Genomic DNA, 18636 nt, shown 5'->3' with positions numbered 1-18636 from the left:
AACACAGTAGAAGAAGAATGGGTAGCTCTAAGGGATGAAGTAGTGAAGGCAGCAGAAGATCAAATAGGTAAAAAGACGAGGGCTAATAGAAATCCTTGGGCATCAGAAAAAAATATTGAAATTAATTGATGAAAGGAGAAAATATAAAATTGCATTAAATGAAGCAGGCAAAAAGGAATACAAACTTCAAAAAAAGGAGATCGACAGGAAGTCAAAATGGCTAAGCAGGGATGGCTAGAGGACAAATGTAAGGATGTAGAGGCTTACCTCACGAGGGGTAAGATAGATACTGCCTACAGGAAAATTAAAGAGACCTTTGGAGGGAAGAGAACTACGTGTATGAATATCAAGAGCTCAGATGGCAACCCAGTTCTAAGCAAAGAAGGGAAAACAGAAAGGTAGAAGGAGTATATAGAGGGTGTATATAAAGGCGATGTACTTGAGAACAATATTATGGAAATGGAAGATGATGTAGATGAAGATGAAATGGGAGATATGATACTGCGTGAAGAGTTTGACAGAGCACTGAAAGACCTGAGTCGAAACAAGGCCCCCGGAGTAGACAACATTCCATTAGAACTACTGACAGGCTTGGGAGAGTCAGTCCTGACAAGACTCTACCATCTAGCGAGCAAGATGTATGAGACAGGCGAATTACCCTCAGACTTCAAGAAGAATATAATAATTCCAACACCAAAGAAAGCAGGTGTTGACAGATGTGAAAAATACCGAACATCAGTTTAATAAGTCACAGCTGCAAAATACTAACGCTAATTCTTTACAGACGAATGGAAAAACTGATAGAAGCCGACCTCGGGGAAGATCAGTTTGGATTCCGTAGAAATATGGGAACACGTGAGGCAATACTGACCCTACGACTTATTTTAGAGGCTAGATTAAGAAAGGGCAGACCTACGTTTCTAGCATTTGTAGACTTAGAGAAAGCTTTTGACAATGTTGACTGGAATACTCTCTTTCAAATTCTAAAGGTGGCAGAGGTAAAATACAGGGAGCGAAAGGCTATTTACAATTTGCACAAAAACCAGATGGCAGTTATAGGCGTCGAGGGACACGAAAGGGAAGCAGTGGTTGGGAAGGGAGTGAGACAGGGTTGTAGCCTCTCCCCGATGTTATTCAATCTGTATATTGAGCAAGCAGTAAAGGAAAGAAAACAAAAATTCGGAGTAGGTATTAAAATTCATGGAGAAGAAACAAAATATTTGAGGTTCGCCGATGACATTGTAATTCTGTCAGAGACAGGAAAGGACTTCCAAGAGCAGTTGAACTGGATGTACAGTGTCTTGAAAGGAGGATATAAGATGAACATCAACAAAAGAAAAACGAGGATAATGGAATGTAGTCAAATTAAATCGGGTGATACTGAGGGAATTAGATTAGGACATGAGACACTTAAAGTAGTAAAGGAGTTTTGCTATTTAGGGAGTAAAATAACTGATGATGGTCGAAGTAGAGAGGATATAAAATGTAGACTGGCAATGGCAAGGAAAGCGTTTCTGAAGAAGAGAAATTTGTTAACATCGAGTAAGTGTCAGGAAGTCGTTTCTGAAAGTATTTGTGTGGAGTGTAGCCATGTATGGAAGTGAAACATGGATGATTAATAGTTTGAACAAGAAGAGAATAGAAGCTTTCGGAATCTGGTGCTACAGAAGAATGCTGAAGATCAGATGGGTAGGTCCCATAACTAATGAGGAGGTATTGAATAGAACTGGGGATAAGAGGAGTTTGTGGCGCAACTTGACAAAAAGAAGGGACCGGTTGGTAGGACATGTTTTGAGGCATCAAAGGATCACAAATTTAGCATTGGAGGGCAGCGTGGAGGGTAAAAATCGTAGAGGGAGACCAAGAGATGAATACACTAAGCAGATTCAGAAGGATGTAGGTTGCAGTATGTACTGGGAGATGAAGAAGCTTGCACAGGATAGAGTAGCAAGGAGAGCTACATCAAACCAGTCTCAGGACTGAAGATCACAACAACAACAACAACGACCCGTGGCTCTACCCTTCATTCGATCCCTGCTGAACCCTACATTTCAGCAGGATAATGCACGACCGCATGTTGCGTAGTCTGTACGGGCCTTTCTGAACACAGAAAATGTTCGACTGCTGCCCTGGCTAGCACATTCTCCAGATCTCTCACCAATTGGAAACGTCTGGTCAATGGTGCCCGAGCAACTGGCTCGTCACAATACGCCAGTCACTACTCTTCAGCAGGATAATGCACGACCGCATGTTGCGTAGTCTGTACGGGCCTTTCTGAACACAGAAAATGTTCGACTGCTGCCCTGGCTAGCACATTCTCCAGATCTCTCACCAATTGGAAACGTCTGGTCAATGGTGCCCGAGCAACTGGCTCGTCACAATACGCCAGTCACTACTCTTCAGCAGGATAATGCACGACCGCATGTTGCGTAGTCTGTACGGGCCTTTCTGAACACAGAAAATGTTCGACTGCTGCCCTGGCTAGCACATTCTCCAGATCTCTCACCAATTGGAAACGTCTGGTCAATGGTGCCCGAGCAACTGGCTCGTCACAATACGCCAGTCACTACTCTTGATGAACTGTGGTATCGTGTTGAAGCTGCATGGGCAGCTGTATCTGTACACGCCATCCAAGCTCTTTGTCTCAATGCCCAGGCGTATCAAGGCAGTTATTACGGCCAGAGGTGACTGTTCTGGGTACTGAGTTCTCAGGATCTATGCGCCCAAATTGAGTGAAAATGTAATCACATGTCAGTTCTCGTATAATACCGGGTGATCGAAAAGTCAGTATAAATTTGAAAACTTAATAAACCCCGGAATAATGTAGATAGAGAGGTAAAAATTGACATACGTGCTTGGAATGACATGGGGTTTTATTAGAACCACCCCATATTGCTAGACTCGTGAAAGATCTCTTGCGCGCATCGTTTGGTGATGATCGTGTGCTCAGCCGCCACTTTCGTCATGCTTGCCCGCACAGGTCCCCTGACCTCAGTCCGTGCGATTATTGGCTTTTGGATTAGTCGCAAGTGTATCGTGATCGACCAACTTCTCTATGGATGCTGAAAAACAACATCCGACGCCAATGCCTCACCATAACTGAGGAAATGCTTTACAGTACTGTTCACAACATTATTCCTCGACTACAGCTATTGTTGAGGAATGATGGTGGACATATTGAGCATTTTCTGTAAAGAACATCATCTTTGCTTTGTCTTACTTTGTTATGCTAATTCTTGCTATTCTGATCAGATGAAGCGCCATCTGTCGGACATTTTTTGAACTTTTGTATTTTTCGTTCTAATAAAACCCCATGTCATTCCAAGCATGTGTGTCAATTTTTACGTCTCTATCTACATTATTCCGTGATTTATTCAGTTTTCAAATCTATACTGACTTTTTGATCACCCGGTGTATTTGTCCAAAGAATATCAGTTTATCATCTGCATTTCTTCTTGGTGTAGCAATTTTAATGGCCAGTAATTTACAAAAGCATAGTACATTGGCAGAGTTGTCATTTGTACTCAGGTGATTCATATGAAAAGCTTTCCGACGTGATTGTGGCCGTAGTGGTAGCAGGAGCTAAACACATGGGGCATTCTATTTCGGAAAGCGTTAAAGAATTCAGTATTGCGAGATCTACAGTGTCAAGACTGTGCCGAGAGTACCAAATTTCAGGCATTACTTCTCACCACGGACAACGCAGTGGCCGACGACCTTCAATTAACAACTGAGACCAGCGACATTTGCGTAGGGTTTTCAGTGCTAACAGACAACCAACACTGCATGAAATAACTGCAGAAGTCAATGTGGGACGTACGACGAACGTATCCCTTAGGACAGTGCGGCGAAATTTGGCGTCAATGGACTATGGCAGCAGACGAAGGACGCGAGTGCCTTTGCTAACAGCACGACATCGCCTGTAGTGCTTCTCCTGGGCTCGTGATCATATCGGTTGGATCCTAGACGAGAAGAACACCTTGGCTTGGTCAGATGTGTCCTGACTGCAGATGGCTGGAGCTGTGATGGGTTCGAGTTTGGTGCATACCCCACGATGCTGTAGGCCAAGGTTGTCAACAATGCACTGTGCAAGATGGTGGTGGTGCCGCAATCGTATGGGTTATTTTACATGGACTAGACTAGACCCACTGATCAAACTGAACCGCCCCCGGTAGCTGAATGGTCTGCGTGACGGATTGTCAATCCTCTGGGTCTGGGTTCGAATCCCGGCTGGGTCGGGGAATTTTCTCCTCCCAGGGACTGGGTGTTGTGCTGTCCTCATCGTCATCCTATCATCCTCATGGACTGCAGGTTGCTGTAGTGGCGCTCAAATTGAAAGACCGGCACCCGGCGAACGGTCTGCCCGAAGGGGAGCCCTAGCCATACGATTAAATAAATAAATTGACTGGAATAGCCATGCATGGACTTCATGTTCGCAAACAACGATGGAATTTTTGTGGATGACAATGCGCCATGTTCTTGGGCCACAATTGTTCGCGATTGGTTTGAAGAACAAAAAATGGTTCAAATGGCTCTGAGCACTATAGGACTTAACATCTGAGGTCAGCAGTCCCATAGAACTTAGAACTACTTAAACCTAACTAACCTAAGGACATCACACATATCCATGCCCGAGGAAGGATTCGAACCTGCGACCGTAGCAGTCGCGCGGTTCTGGACTGAAGCGCCTAGAACCGCTCGGCTACCAACGGCCGGCCGGTTTGAAGAACATCCTGGGTAATTCGAGCAAATGATTTGGTCACTCATATCGCTCCACATGAACCCCATCGAACATTAACGTAACGGAGAGATCAGTTGGTGCACAAAGTCCTGCACCGGCAACACTTTCGTAATTATGGACCACTGTAGAGGCAGCAGGGCTCAGTATTCCTACAGGGGTGTGAACGACTCGTTGAGTCCGTTCCACTTCGAGTCGCTGCAATACGTGGGGCAAAAGAGGTATGACACGATATTAGGAGGTATCCGATGATTTTCATGACCTCGGTGTATCAACGTAGCACGAACGATCAAAAAGTTTATTGCGCTAGTCATTTTGAACGGACATCAGCTACAAGTCTGTTCCCAAGTCAACGTCAATAGAGTTCTGCCTCACGCAAGAACCTGCAACCCCTATTTATCGTTTTTTAGCTGCTTGTGACTGCAAACAGGCCACTTTACCAGTCTATACAATTTTGAAATGGTTATGGTACACACGTGTAGTACCATCTCTCTTGCATATCTGCTTGAAATAAATTTTCAATCGTACCAGCTTTTCAAAAACGTATTTCTGTAATAGATTACATTTGCTTCTCCCACCTTTCAGGGATTGAGACGTGTGCAATCGCTTGTTGTTGTTGGATGTCTGAAGAAGCAACCTGCATCTTGCTTTTGTTTTTTTCTGTAGTATACCCACACCCATGCTCCAGAAACCTCGTAACGCTTCACTCAAGCCCCGAAAAGGGTGATTTGCATTTTTACCGGGCACTCGGCGACCCTGAGCTCGGATGCCGGAAGCGACAGTCACCCGCTCTAGCGGGTTCTGATGTTCTTGTTCAATTAAAAATCAAATATCTTACCGATCCAAGAATTGGATTAAAATGTGGTTTGCACCAATCAATCTTAAATTAAACGGAGCTCATATTTAGGCTTCCCGGTTCAGTAGCTGAGTGGCCAGCGCGGCGAAATGCCCTGCGGATGACCCAGGTTCGATTCCTGGTACTGACAGGGATTTATCCCTGGTAGGAGGCCTGGAACGAGGTTCACTGAAGCCCTGTGAGGCCAGTTAAGAAGCAATTCGATTGAGTAATAAACTAACAATAGCTGGGAGAACGGTGTGCTGACTCTCAGCTCCTCCATATCGCATCCAATGACGCCATCGGCAGAGGGTGACACGGCGGTCGGCCGGTAGTGATGGACTCATCATGGGCTGTGGATGGAGTTGAAGTTTACGTTTGCATATTCAGGATATGTATCGCTATGATTTCTTCTCTTACTCTTCCGACTTAATTACGTAATTTTGTATTAGGGAATGGGCATGGACAGTGAGGCAGCATGTCACTGCCACGTGTCATATGGGCTGTCGACATGTGCTGCTGATGCCAAACAACGTTTGTTTAGCCTTGTGTAAAGTTATCTGCGACTTAGGAAATGTCGGTAAACCGAAAAGGTTCGTCGAAAAATAAATAGAAAAATACAATAGCTTATGGTGATTTCGTGATGCAGTTCTTTAAATTTATGTATTGGTCCTCCAAGGATTAGGTAAGCTACCTCCTTTGGGGATGAAATACATTTTCCTAGGATTTTTCCAATGAATCTCAACTTGTAGCATCTGCTGTACCTGCGATTATATTTACGTGGTCATTGCACTTGAAACTGCTTCGTACGAACACTCCCAGGGATTTAATAGCTGTGACTTTTTACAGTGAATGTTTGGTAATCGTCTCATCAAACAAAAAGGACCTTTCCGCCTTGTTACACGCAATACGGTATACTTGTTTATGTTGATATTTAAATGCCAATCACTGCAAAAAGCGTCGATCGTCTGCAGGTCTTCCTGCACTCGCTACAATTATCTACCGTTGCAACTTTTCTCTATACAGCAGCATATTCCGTGAAATGCCTCATGAAACTTACAGGTCATTTAAAAGCATTCTGGAAAGTAACAGCCCTACAACACACACTGGATTTTGTCACATTTTTGGTAGAATATATACATATGTCCAGGTAATAAGTGCCTGTTCTCGACAATCGTGTCAGACGAACCCAATTTCGTTATTCTGAAGCACTTATACATCTATATTTAAGAGAAATGACCATGCTGTACAGGAGTTTTTTTGGCACAGTGGTGAGACAAAACATTATGACCACTGCTGACCAAGAGAGTGAATGGCGCCTGGTGGTGTTACAGGCATGTGACGCCGTAAGGAAATAATGTAAGTGGAGCAGAGACGAACGAGGATTCGACGACACGGGCCTGGCAAAGAGAAGATTATTGTGGCCTCGTGCCTGGGAGCGATCATCTCGGAAACGGAAAAGTTGTCCACCTGTTCATCTGTTACTGCCGTGTGCATCGGTGGCTGGTGGTTGAAGGACGGCGAGACCACGAGAAGGTGACAATATGTCTGACGACGAGCCTTCATGAGAGAACTCGGAGGCCTACCACCTCCATAAAGTGGGATAGGAGCGATCTTTGGCAGAACTGACGACAAAGAACGCTGCCGGTGCAGGCAGAAGTGTTTTGGAGCACATTGTGCAGTGCACGTTGTTGAATATGGGGTTCTGCATCCGACCACACCTATGTACTCCTACGTTGCCCGACATTGTCAGCTAGGATTACAGTGAGTAAGAGACAATCTGTGTTGGATCGTGGGACAACGCAAGTGTGTCGCTTAAAACGGCTGCTCGAAATGCACTGCACCACTGGTGACGGTCAGTGGGGCCAGTGTTGTGAAATGGAGAACTTTCAGTTTGGCTTACAAGGGACGTGCGGCAGTAATAGAAGGCACCATAACAGCTGTGGACTATATAAACATACTGTGGCCCAACTGCATCTCTTCCCTCTTTATGTCTTCGCTGAGCGCCATTTAGAAGGCGGTTGTATTAGTTTGGCTAATCGTTGTATGTAAATAAACTGACGGATAATATCTGCACCTCTCTGAGGCTGTTAGCAGATGACAAAAAGTGTACAGGGAGACGAATTCGCTAGAAACTTGTTACGATATACGGAGAGGCAATATCGCTAGAAACTTGTTACGATACGCAGGGAGACTCGCAGATAATCAGCTCCTGGTGTGAAGATTGGTAGATGACCCTAAATGTACATGAAAGTAATTTCTCTTTACTACCATTTATTCCGTCAAACTGTGTCTACTGTTCTTGTGAACTGGATAATTATTTTGTTTTAACTTTGTAGCCTAATGGTCTACATGTCGCCACTATCCTCACTTAACATTCGGTAGGACAGCTGTGTGCGTCATCTGTGTCCGTGAATCGTGTAAGCATTGTTGTGTGTGGTGTTATACTTTAACTGTTTGCGCTGTGTCCCTCCTACACGACAGCAATCTGCAACACATTTGCGTCGCGTGAGTGGCCATGCTTCCGGAACCGTTCGCCGCGACAGGTACAAGCACCTGAAAGCACCGTGCTCGTCTCGCATGTTGGTAAATGTTCCTGACGGCAACATCCACAACAACAGCAACATGCTGGTTTGTAGTGCACAGTGTATCTGGCAGGCGCCATGTGTGCTGACAGCACAGAGCGCTTCCATGGTCACGACTATGTGATCACAGCTACTACTTTCCTACGACACGTCACGTGCCCGTCAGCAGCTCGCACCTTATGGGCTCCACACACGGCCGAACGACCGACAAATTGGACGTGTGTAGGCGTTTTGACCGACCGATCGTCGAACATTCCTCTTCGGGAAGTCAAGTGTGCGGGACCACCCGACAGCCGAACTTCCCACCACTCCACCGAAAAAGTTGTACCACACACAGCGCTGTCGTGCCAGTCTTCCGACCAAATTTCATCTTCTGTCAGTGATCAGGGGATGAAATGGTGTTCTAAAACACATGACAGGGTGCGAGGGGAACGAATCTTTAAGGACAGCGGAATTTCATGACTGCAGATATCTGTGGGACATATCGTGGGAGGAGAATAGCAATACAGATGCAAGAAATGAAGCACTTTTTCCATTTTTTAACGAATCCATAATGATTTCGTGTGACACATAGAGAAATAAAAGTCCGTCGATCTTGTGTAATTCTAATTTTAGATTTTGTTTCCGATACTTACCGGAAATGAAATCTAAAGACCGAAATATCGACAGTCAATGGACGTTAATTCATAAAATATAATTGCTTCATTTTTATAAGCGTTAAAAAAGTCCAGCCTGTTTCCCAGACCTCTGATATAAAGAGCAAATTGTGCGATTTTTGTTACAGGCCTAACAGTTGCTTCATTTTTTTCTGTCTATTGTCGTATTTATTAGATGATGTGACCACCACTGTGTGTAGTCTTCCATCTTCGAATACGAAATTAGTTTCTTAAACTTACAGGTCACAAATAAATTAACAGCATTTACATGAACATCTTTTGATTTATTCATTTTGCTTTACCATGCTGTATTTCCTCAGTCAACTATGAATCTCGTTGCAAGTTGCAGGTATTATTTTAGTTAGCAATTGTAGGGATACAACAGCACTGAAATTGAGGTCCTCTTAACTTCTGCCAGGAGCTAGACATCTTGAAGTAGCTAAGAGCCTCTCTTCCTAGCTTACAGCCCCTTTTACGCAGATTTCCCTTTTTTGTTAAAAATGGTTTGGTGATGTTCAGCAGCTCGGAAATGCATGATTAAACCATTCCTAGATATTTACGAAAATCGTCGGATCCCAGATGCTTAACTAACAGAAGGTGGGTGAATGCCTTTCCTTGCACTAGTCACTTCTTTGCTCACAGCTTTCTCTCGGCTTTTTTGGCACTTTTACCTATAAAACAGCGAAAGCAAACCCATTTCTGTTTCTTTGTAGAACCAAGTGGGATCTCGTAGAACATAAACAAAATAAACTTCCGATAGACGGCTTTTTTTGGCCTGTTTACCTACAAAACAGCTAAAACAAACCCCTTTTTGTTTCTTTGTAAAACCAAGTGGGATCTCGTAGAACATAAACACAATAAACTTCCGATAAACAAATCACAACAACAGGCCGCTGTTGTGATCGCTTAGTGCAGTAGATCAGGACGTTTGTAGGCAGACACGAAATTGATCGGTCGGTCGACCGATAAATTGGTGCATGTAGTGGCTTTTACCTGTGAGACCTCTGGATCACGGGGTCCCCGGTTTGGTTCCCGGCAGGGTCGGGGATTTTCTCCGCCCGGGGACTGGGTGTTTGTGTTGTACTCATCATTTCATCATCATTCGGGAAAATGGCAAGACTGGACTGTGAAAAGATTGGGAATTTGTAACGGCGCTGATAACGGCGTCATTGAGCGCCCTTCAAACGAAAAGTCATCATCGTCATTTACCTGTGCGCCGCGACAGTATTGTGGCCAATGCTGTCACGGATCGCCAGTTCGGTCTCACCTACCGAACCAGTTATTCTTTCGAGCTCTCTCGGCCAGGCGCTGGTTGTATCCGTATACCATCAATCAGAGTCTCGCCAAGGGATCATCGTCGGTCTGTCGCTGTGCAGTCGACAACTTATAATCCCTGCCGAACTTAGAGCAATTACTACTACTTCAGACTTCGGTCCTACGCCACTAAATAATGATCATGTGATTAACTTCCCAACATTCCAAGTGGTAATATGTACTCAATTTACACAGTTAGTCGTTAGTGGAACCTTTATGACTCATTTTGGCTTTCAGCCACATAACCATTGTTTTCTTTTCTTGTTTGGAGTCCTAGTAAATACAGAATTTTCATTTGTAAATAACTTACTACAAAAAGGAGCTTTAGTTTAGGTACTTATTAGATAAACTTTTTCTATATTGTTAACCTGTGCCGTGTTCTCATTGCGCCTCAGCTGGCGCACAAATAACATTCTGGGTATCGTATTTTCAGAGATGGGGGCCAGCCCTGAATTTGCCTAAACGAGCGTGGGAAGCCGCCTAAAAACCACAATGAGGCTGGTCGTTGTACCAGAGCAACGATTGTTACCCCACTGCGCGCTCTGCCACACCTCTTCACCTCACAAGCTAGTGCCCTGTGCGTTAACCTAGAAGTACATTCAGGTCGTAAATAAATGTAATGTAATGCAGATAAATGGATGAAAAATGCTGCTCTCGTGCGGCTAAGTTATCGGCCATTACTCACTGGTTTCAGTCACAACTTCAAGTACCTAGCTGTTTCTGTCCGGAGCTCTTTAAGGCGGAAAATGACATAAATCTAGTCGTGGGGTAGACAGATGCCGCACTCAGATTTATTGGAAGAAACCAAGGGACGAGTAATTCAACACGAATGAGGTAGCTTACAAGAAACTGTGTAAAAACTGGAGAAGAACTAAAAAACTAAAAATAAAATATGAAGTACCATTACGCTAACTCCATTAACAAATATAATGAAAGGGTTCTTCACGCCAGGGAAATTTCCATAATATTCAAAACAGGCAGAAGTTGTGGCTCTGCAAAAGAAAGGTAATGCAGAAAATTTAGAAAATACCTATCCATTTCCCTGCTGTCGCCGCTCTAAAAAATAATAGCATTAATTATGAAAGCTACATTAATGAAGCACCTGAACATATAGAACCTTTACGTGGTGGCGGAAGTAAGGAATCAGCCATAGTAGAAGTCACAAAAATGAAACTTAATGCTTTTGTCAAAGAATAGTGTCATTTTTAAAATCTTTTTAACGATTTTGATACTGCTGATCATAAGATTCCACTAAATGAGCTAGAAGAATTAGGAATAAGAGGGGTATATAGTGACTGGTACTGATCGTACCTAACAGATTAGGTACAAAGTGTACACATGTCACATGCTTCAAATTAGTCTAAACTTTTAGTAAAAAGCCTGGTCAAAACCAAAATACATTGATGAAGGAGTTCCTCAGTGTAGCAACTTTTAGGAAAGTCATGGAGTCATTGAGAAAGGAAGAGGACTCCTGGCAGAGGAAACAGATGAAAACCTCAATGAAGTTTACGACTGATCAATAAGTAATAAAGTGACACTGAACATAAAGAAAACTAATGCCATGAATGAGGAGAAATGACACAGTTAAATTCAGTACAGGTAGCATCTGTACAGAATGTGTAACAAATGCAAAATTTCTAGGAATGAATAGTGATTCTCAGTTAAAGTGGTATGAAGACACAAAGATATTTGCAAACAGAATGTCATCAGCACGTTTGCCCTTCTTTCTATTAAGACCAAGGCCGATTACCTGGCCCATCCTTGTCATACTAATCCTACAAGTCTGTAAATGTCTGTTGTTCTTAAATTGTAATGCGCAGAAGTGTCCAATATCCTTTAAGAGATCTGCAGATGTATAAAACTACTGCTGCTACAGCTACTACAAACTTTCTTACTGCCAGGAAAGATGTCGTTCATGAAACCCTCCTTCAGCTAGTTCGGGTACGTTCGTGACTCTGCTCTCGCCAAGATCGAATAACATGACGAACGGAAACGTTTCAAAGACGTTCTGCACGATTCATTACAGGTTTTCTTTTATTTTTTTATTTTTTTTGTCAATGTGAAACAGATACTCTCAAAAACTGCAGTGGGAGACGTTAAAAGGATTCTATTGTGCATGGTTAGGGCTGCCACACGTCCGGGTTTGCCTTGATTTGTCGTAGTTTTGAGGGCGTCCGGTAGCGTCTTAGGGGTGGGTACGAGCGGAGGGGAGGGGGGTGGTGGTTTATACAACTGTTCGTGGTAAACCCGGACATCTTATGCGTCCGTAGAAAACGATTGGTCGGAATTAAACAGACTTTAATGAATTTTTTCAGGATAAAATTCAGTCATGACTTGCAAGTAAGTTTTATTATGCTTTTACTGGTTTCGACAAGCTAATTTGTGAACTTCAGAAGCATAAAAAATTAGGTATCTTATGAATCTTTGACCTTAGCTATACATTTATGTGAAATATAAAAAGTACTACGTATTAATTTAGCATATGTCAGTATCTTCTACATATAAGCATAATGCCATGGTATGTCCTGAAACGTGCATATTGTATGTGATTATTTTAAAACAGAGAAACACACACTTCCTCCTCCATTCATGCTTAATATGGAAATCTTACGTATAGTTGATAAGGGCTACAAAATTAATCTTTTAGAAGAATGTGAAATATATAAACATTCGCACCTAAATTCAAAAGATTTGTTGAATGTTGAACTTGGTTTAAAAAACAGTCACTGTTTTGTTTGATTATCATCTCTTATAAACTGTGAAAATTAGTGCATCCCTGTTATGTATTAGAACTGTGTGTTCTTGATTTTTCACATGTGTTATATTTGTATATATGCTTTTATGTATGTTCCTTGCTGCTAGTACAGGTACCTAGATGTGATTCAGTTACTGTAAATTGTCAATCTGTGTTTAAAACATTCACATATAATACGTACGTTTCTGTACACATCATGGCAGTATGATTCTAAAAAGAAGATATTAACATTTGCTAAACAAATGCTAGGGAAGTTTCTGTAATACACTTTTTATACTTCACATAAATGTACAGCCAAGGTCTAAAGATTTATAATATCCCTAATTTTGTAGCCTTGTGAAAATGACAAATTAATTTGTCGAAACCCTTAAAGCCTAATAGAATTTATTTGCAACTGATGAATACATTCTATCCTGAAAAGATAATACTGCAGTTTTTGAAAATTAGGGGCATGAATATAACAGTAGATGTTAATAAATGTTAGTTAATGTTCACTACATGAGAACCGGCGTGACGGTGGTTTGGTTTATTTTATATTAAAAATCTAGCGGAAAGCACGCTTAGGCGCTCTGATATACACATATTACTTCTTTATTGATAACAGGGAGAAGCCGCTGAGTACCGGCGATCGGATGCACCACCCCACAGCCCAGCTCAACACATAGTTGTGTTCCGGCATCTGCACGATTCACTTGCCGCAAACATACTTCTCGAAACTGCAGTACATCGACTTACACAAGTTTGGTGCCATTTATAAGTTTTTAAACCATCATGGTTTTATTTGTATCCGAGGAGCTGACCGCTACGAGGAGCGCGCATGCTGGTGTTGTCAGCTCTGACAGTCAAACGAGTAAACATGCTGCCCCCTTCCAACCCCCTCATGTTTCCGCTACTCGAGGAACACAATGGCCATCGGACAATTTAAAGTGTCTAGGAAACCATTCCGATGTGACCCAAACGTTTGGGTTTTTCGAAGTATTAGGCAGTTAAAGTGACGACAGATTTGTACCTGGCGGAGAGCCTTACAAAATTCCAACATCCCCAAGCTCCGAAACGAATCCAGAAACATGGTGTTTCATCCAAAATTTACCTCGCGTAGAAGCCATGACATTGAAATAAGAGAAACTATTCCCGCGAACCATGCGAAAGTTGCACATGAAGGAAGAAAATGATACTGGTGTATTACAAGGGGAAGTTAATTATGTTATAAAAATGTAAAAGGCTATTAATAATTTTGCTGATAATGTTGGTCTTCGCAACATATTCACCCTTCAACACAACATATTTTTCCCATATATGGGTCAGTTAGAGGATACCCTCGTTACAAAAGTCTACACTTTCACTATTCAGGAAACGTTTCGCCTCGACAATCCCCTCGTCATTATTCTGAAAATTCTTGTCACGTAATGGTTTCTACATCTGACGAATGAGGAAGAAGTTATTGGGTGCCAATTCAGGCAAATGCGGTGGGAGAGGAAAACTCTGATAGTCCAAAGAAGTAACGTTTGTGACTGTCTGCGGGGAATGAGCTTCAGCGTTGTCGTGGGACAAAAACGTCCTGTTTGACAGTTTCCCGTGACACTTCGTCCTGACAGTCTTTCGTAACTCCGGCAGGAGAATTTGGTAGTATGCGACTGTGAAAATAATCTCTTAGCACCATGCCACGCGAGTCCCAAAAACCACTCATCTACATCTACATCTACATATACATTCTGCGAGCCACCGTATGGTGCGTGGCGGAGGGTATCTTGTGCCACTCCTAGTCATTTGCTTTCCTGCTTCACTCACAAATAGAGCAAGGGAAAAACGGCTCTCTATATGCCTCTGTACGAGGCATTTTTTTCTCTTGTCTTTCTCTCATCTTCGTGGTCCTTAGTCGGAATGTACGTTGGAAGAAGAACAAACGTTCTGCAGTCAGATTCAAAAGCAGATCCTCTAAATTTTCTCAGTAGTGTTCCTCGAAAAGACCGTCGCATTCCCTCCAGGGAATCCCATTTAAGTTCCCGAAGCATCTCTATAATACTTGCGTGCTGTTCAAACCCTTTTGGAAACAAAACTAGCAGCCAACCTCTGAATTGCTTCGAGGTCTTCCTTTAACCCGAAACGGATGCCAAACATTCGAGGAGAGCTTAAGAACGTGTCGCACTGGCATCCTATATGCGGTCTCCTTTACAGATGAACCACTTTCCTGAAATTCTCCCGATAAACCGAAGCCTTCGCTACTACAGTCCTTACATGCTAATTCCATTTCATACTGCTTTGCAACGTTACGGCTAAACGTGACTGTGTCAAGCAGTAGGTATTTGAAACAGATCTTTTCACCGTACAAAAACACAACAAGCAGTTAAATTTGAAGTTGTGAATTGTTCTCACGATGTGAAGTATATTTTTTGTTTTATTCATTCTCCGTCTCAATACTATTTTGACTAATTCCCGTTTCCCATACACATTATTGACGGATATGAAGGCTCTCTTTACGAAAATAAACAGTTGAAAGGTTACTTAAAAATCTTGTATACATGAGTTCAATAAGTCAGCTTTGTATTTTACAGCATGTAATCTGTAATATAAATCATAACAACTGTTTGAACTTTCGAGTATGAAATAGTTAAATGCCCATATTTGCTAGATGAGGGATGAAGCTAATGTAGGTTATCTTCATTTAATCAGGAAAGTTTTATGCCACTAATGTTGTTACATTTTGTAGGTAAACGCATTTATCATGTTTATTACAAAGTTGTCTCCTCATCGAACGGCTGTTAAAAATGGACGTGAGCAATTTCTACTTACTGCATTTGGGTGATTTTTGCTTATCCATTCATGTACATTTCCCAGGTATTCTTACGTTTGGCACAGGTATTTCGGAATATTTAACTTTGGCTTGCAGCATTACTAATATCTTGGTGTAAAAGGTAATTAAATGTTGCAGCACTACCGTTTATATACAGCAAAGTGACTAAATACAGACTTTCGTTTAGTCAAGGGAACATAAATATACATTAGTAGTGCAATAAATAGTTGCGTGTTCATGTCGAGAAATTCGCAGTGTTGTAAGCCAATGTGACATTATGCCGAGAAAAACAGCGCCAAATGAAAGACTGCCTGGAAAAAGTGCACTCAAAGGTACACAAAAATCAAACAACAGCAAGTAAATAGCTCGAAAACTGAGCTGTTTTTAGATCTAGATTTAACACGAAAAGCGTAAGTATACACTACTGGCCATTAAAATTGCTACACCACGAAGATGATGCGCTGCAGACGCGAAATTTAACCGACAGGAAGAGGAAACTGTGATATGCAAATGATTAGCTTTTAGAGCATTCACACAAGGTTGGCGCCGGTGGCGACACCTACAACTTTCTGACGTGAGGATAATTTCCAATCGATTTCTCATACTCAAACAGCAGTTGACCGGCGTTGCCTCGTGATACGTTGTTGTGATGGCTCGAGTAAGGAGGAGAAATGGGTACTATCACGTTTCCGACTTTGATAAACGTCTGATTGTAGTCTATCAGGATTGAGGTTTATCGTATCGCGACATTGCTGCTCACGATGGTCGAGATCCAATGACCGTTAGCAGAATATGGAATCGGTGGGTTCAGGAGGGTAATACGGAACGCCCTGCTGGATCTCACGGCCTCGTATCACTAGCAGTCGAGATGACAGGCATCTTATCCGCATGGCTGTAACGGATCGTGCAACCATGTCTCGATCCCTGAGTCAACAGATGGGGACGTTTGCAACACAACAACCATCTGCACGAACAGTTCGACGACGTTTGCAACAGCAAGGACTATCAGCTCGGAGACCATGGCTGCGGTTACCCTTGACGCTGCATCACTGACAGCACCGCTTGCGATGGTGTACTCAACGACGAACCTCGGTGCACGAATGGCAAAACGTCATTTTTCGGATGAATCCAGGTTCTGTTTACAGCCTCACGATGGTTGCATCCGTGTTTGGCGACATCGCGGTGAACGGACATTGGAAGCGTGTATTCGTCATCGCCATACTGGCGTATCACCCAGCGTGATGGTATGGGGTGCCATTGGTTACACGTCTCGGTCACCTCTTGTTCGCATTGACGGCACTTTGAACAACGGACGTTACATTTCAGGTGTGTTACGACCGTTGGCTCTACCCTTCATTCGATCCCTGCGAAACACTACATTTCAGCACGGCCGCATGTTGCAGGGCTTGTACGGGCCTTTCTGAAGACAGAAAATGTTGGACTGCTGCCCTGGCCAGCACTTTCTCCAGATCTCTCACCAACTGAAAACGTCTGGTCAATGGTGGCCGAGCAACTGGCTCGTCACAATACGCCAGTCACTACTCTTGATCAACTGTGGTATAGTGTTGAAGCTGCATGGTCAGCTGTACCTGTACACGCCATCCAAGCTCTGACTCAATGCCCATGCGTATCAAGGCCGTTATTACAGCCAGAGGTGGTTGTTCTGGGTACTGATTTCTCAGGATCTATGCACCCAAACTGCGAGAAAATGTAATCACATGTCAGTTCTAGTATAATATATTTGTCCAATGATTACTTGTTTATCATCTTCATTTCTACTTGGTGTAGCACTTTTAATGGCCAGTAGTGTAATTGATTTCACACTTCTATTGATGTTTTAAGGGAAAAAACGAAACACATGTGGGATAAGATTACACATTTCTAGTAGCAGGAAATACGGATTTTTAAGCAGTTGAAGTAGATATGTAGCAATTCTGGATACCGTGCTCAAGCAAAAGACAATTTAATTTGTTTTCAATCTGAGATTGTTAGACTGGTGATGTAAAAACGTGGATAAGGTTTTGGGTGGAAAGAGAAATTACTGTGTGAGAGAGACAGAGAGACGGACGGGGACGGACCTCTCCATGGCGATGATCTGCTGCTTCTGGTGCTGGTAGTGGTACATCTGTGCCGACTGCGCCAGCCGGCGGTCCCCCGTGGGGGACGGCTCCTTGTTGGGGCCGGTGACCCCGTAGGCCGGGTACTCCACGTCCGCCGCCGCCTTGGCGTTCTTCTGCAGCCTGCAACAGCGCGCCACACACATCACTCACACTGCCTGCTCGCGCCTTCGCGTCTACGCACACCGGAAAAATACATCCTGGGGGCAGCAACATAAACAAATCTTACTGATTATCCACGGAAAAATGAGGTAAAGAATTTGTAGGAGACTACGGATTAATTCGAAAGTCCGCCTTACGTACACACTGTTTTCTTATTAATATTTAGCCAGACGTAGTTCGACACTTACGTGTCATCTTCTGTGGGTCAAACTTTATTTCTGAAAATTAAATTGCTAGCGAAATTGCATTATTATATAAGGATTTTTTTGCCCTTTTCTGTTGTTTTTTATTATTTATTTATTCATTGTTCCGTGGGACCAAATTAAGGAGAAGTCTCCATGGTCATGGGACGAGTCAATACATGAAATTATAACACGATAGTAGAAACAGATAAAATGAAATATAAGAAACATATTCAGGCGACAAGTCGTAAGTTTAAATAAAGAAAATCAACAATTTAACACTGGAATTTGCTTAATTTTTCAGCTCTTCCAGGAGAACCTCGACAGAATAGAAGGAGTGAGCCATGAGGAAACTCTTCAGTTTAGACTTAATAGTGTTTGGCCTACTGCTAAGATTTTTGAGTTGTTGTGGTAGCTTATTGAAAATGGATGCAGCAGGATACTGCACTCCTTTCTGCACAAGAGTCAAGGAAGTGCATTCCACATGCAGCATGTATTATT

General features: G+C 42.8%; 1 protein-coding gene across 2 annotated transcripts in view; it reads right to left on the bottom strand.

Moving 5' to 3' along the window:
• LOC126266867 (neural proliferation differentiation and control protein 1) overlaps window positions 1–18636 on the bottom strand; it is a 1079198-nt gene that overhangs the window by 68215 nt on the left and 992347 nt on the right. For both annotated transcript variants that reach the window (XM_049971491.1, XM_049971490.1), the window contains exon 6: window positions 17753–17914. In XM_049971491.1, the coding sequence (XP_049827448.1) occupies window positions 17753–17914 (162 nt within the window). The remainder of the gene's footprint in view (window positions 1–17752; window positions 17915–18636) is intronic.

The sequence above is a fragment of the Schistocerca gregaria genome, chromosome 4, assembly GCF_023897955.1.
Source record: "Schistocerca gregaria isolate iqSchGreg1 chromosome 4, iqSchGreg1.2, whole genome shotgun sequence".
Taxonomy (NCBI): domain Eukaryota; kingdom Metazoa; phylum Arthropoda; class Insecta; order Orthoptera; family Acrididae; genus Schistocerca; species Schistocerca gregaria.
This window is presented reverse-complemented; position numbering and strand designations above follow the sequence as displayed.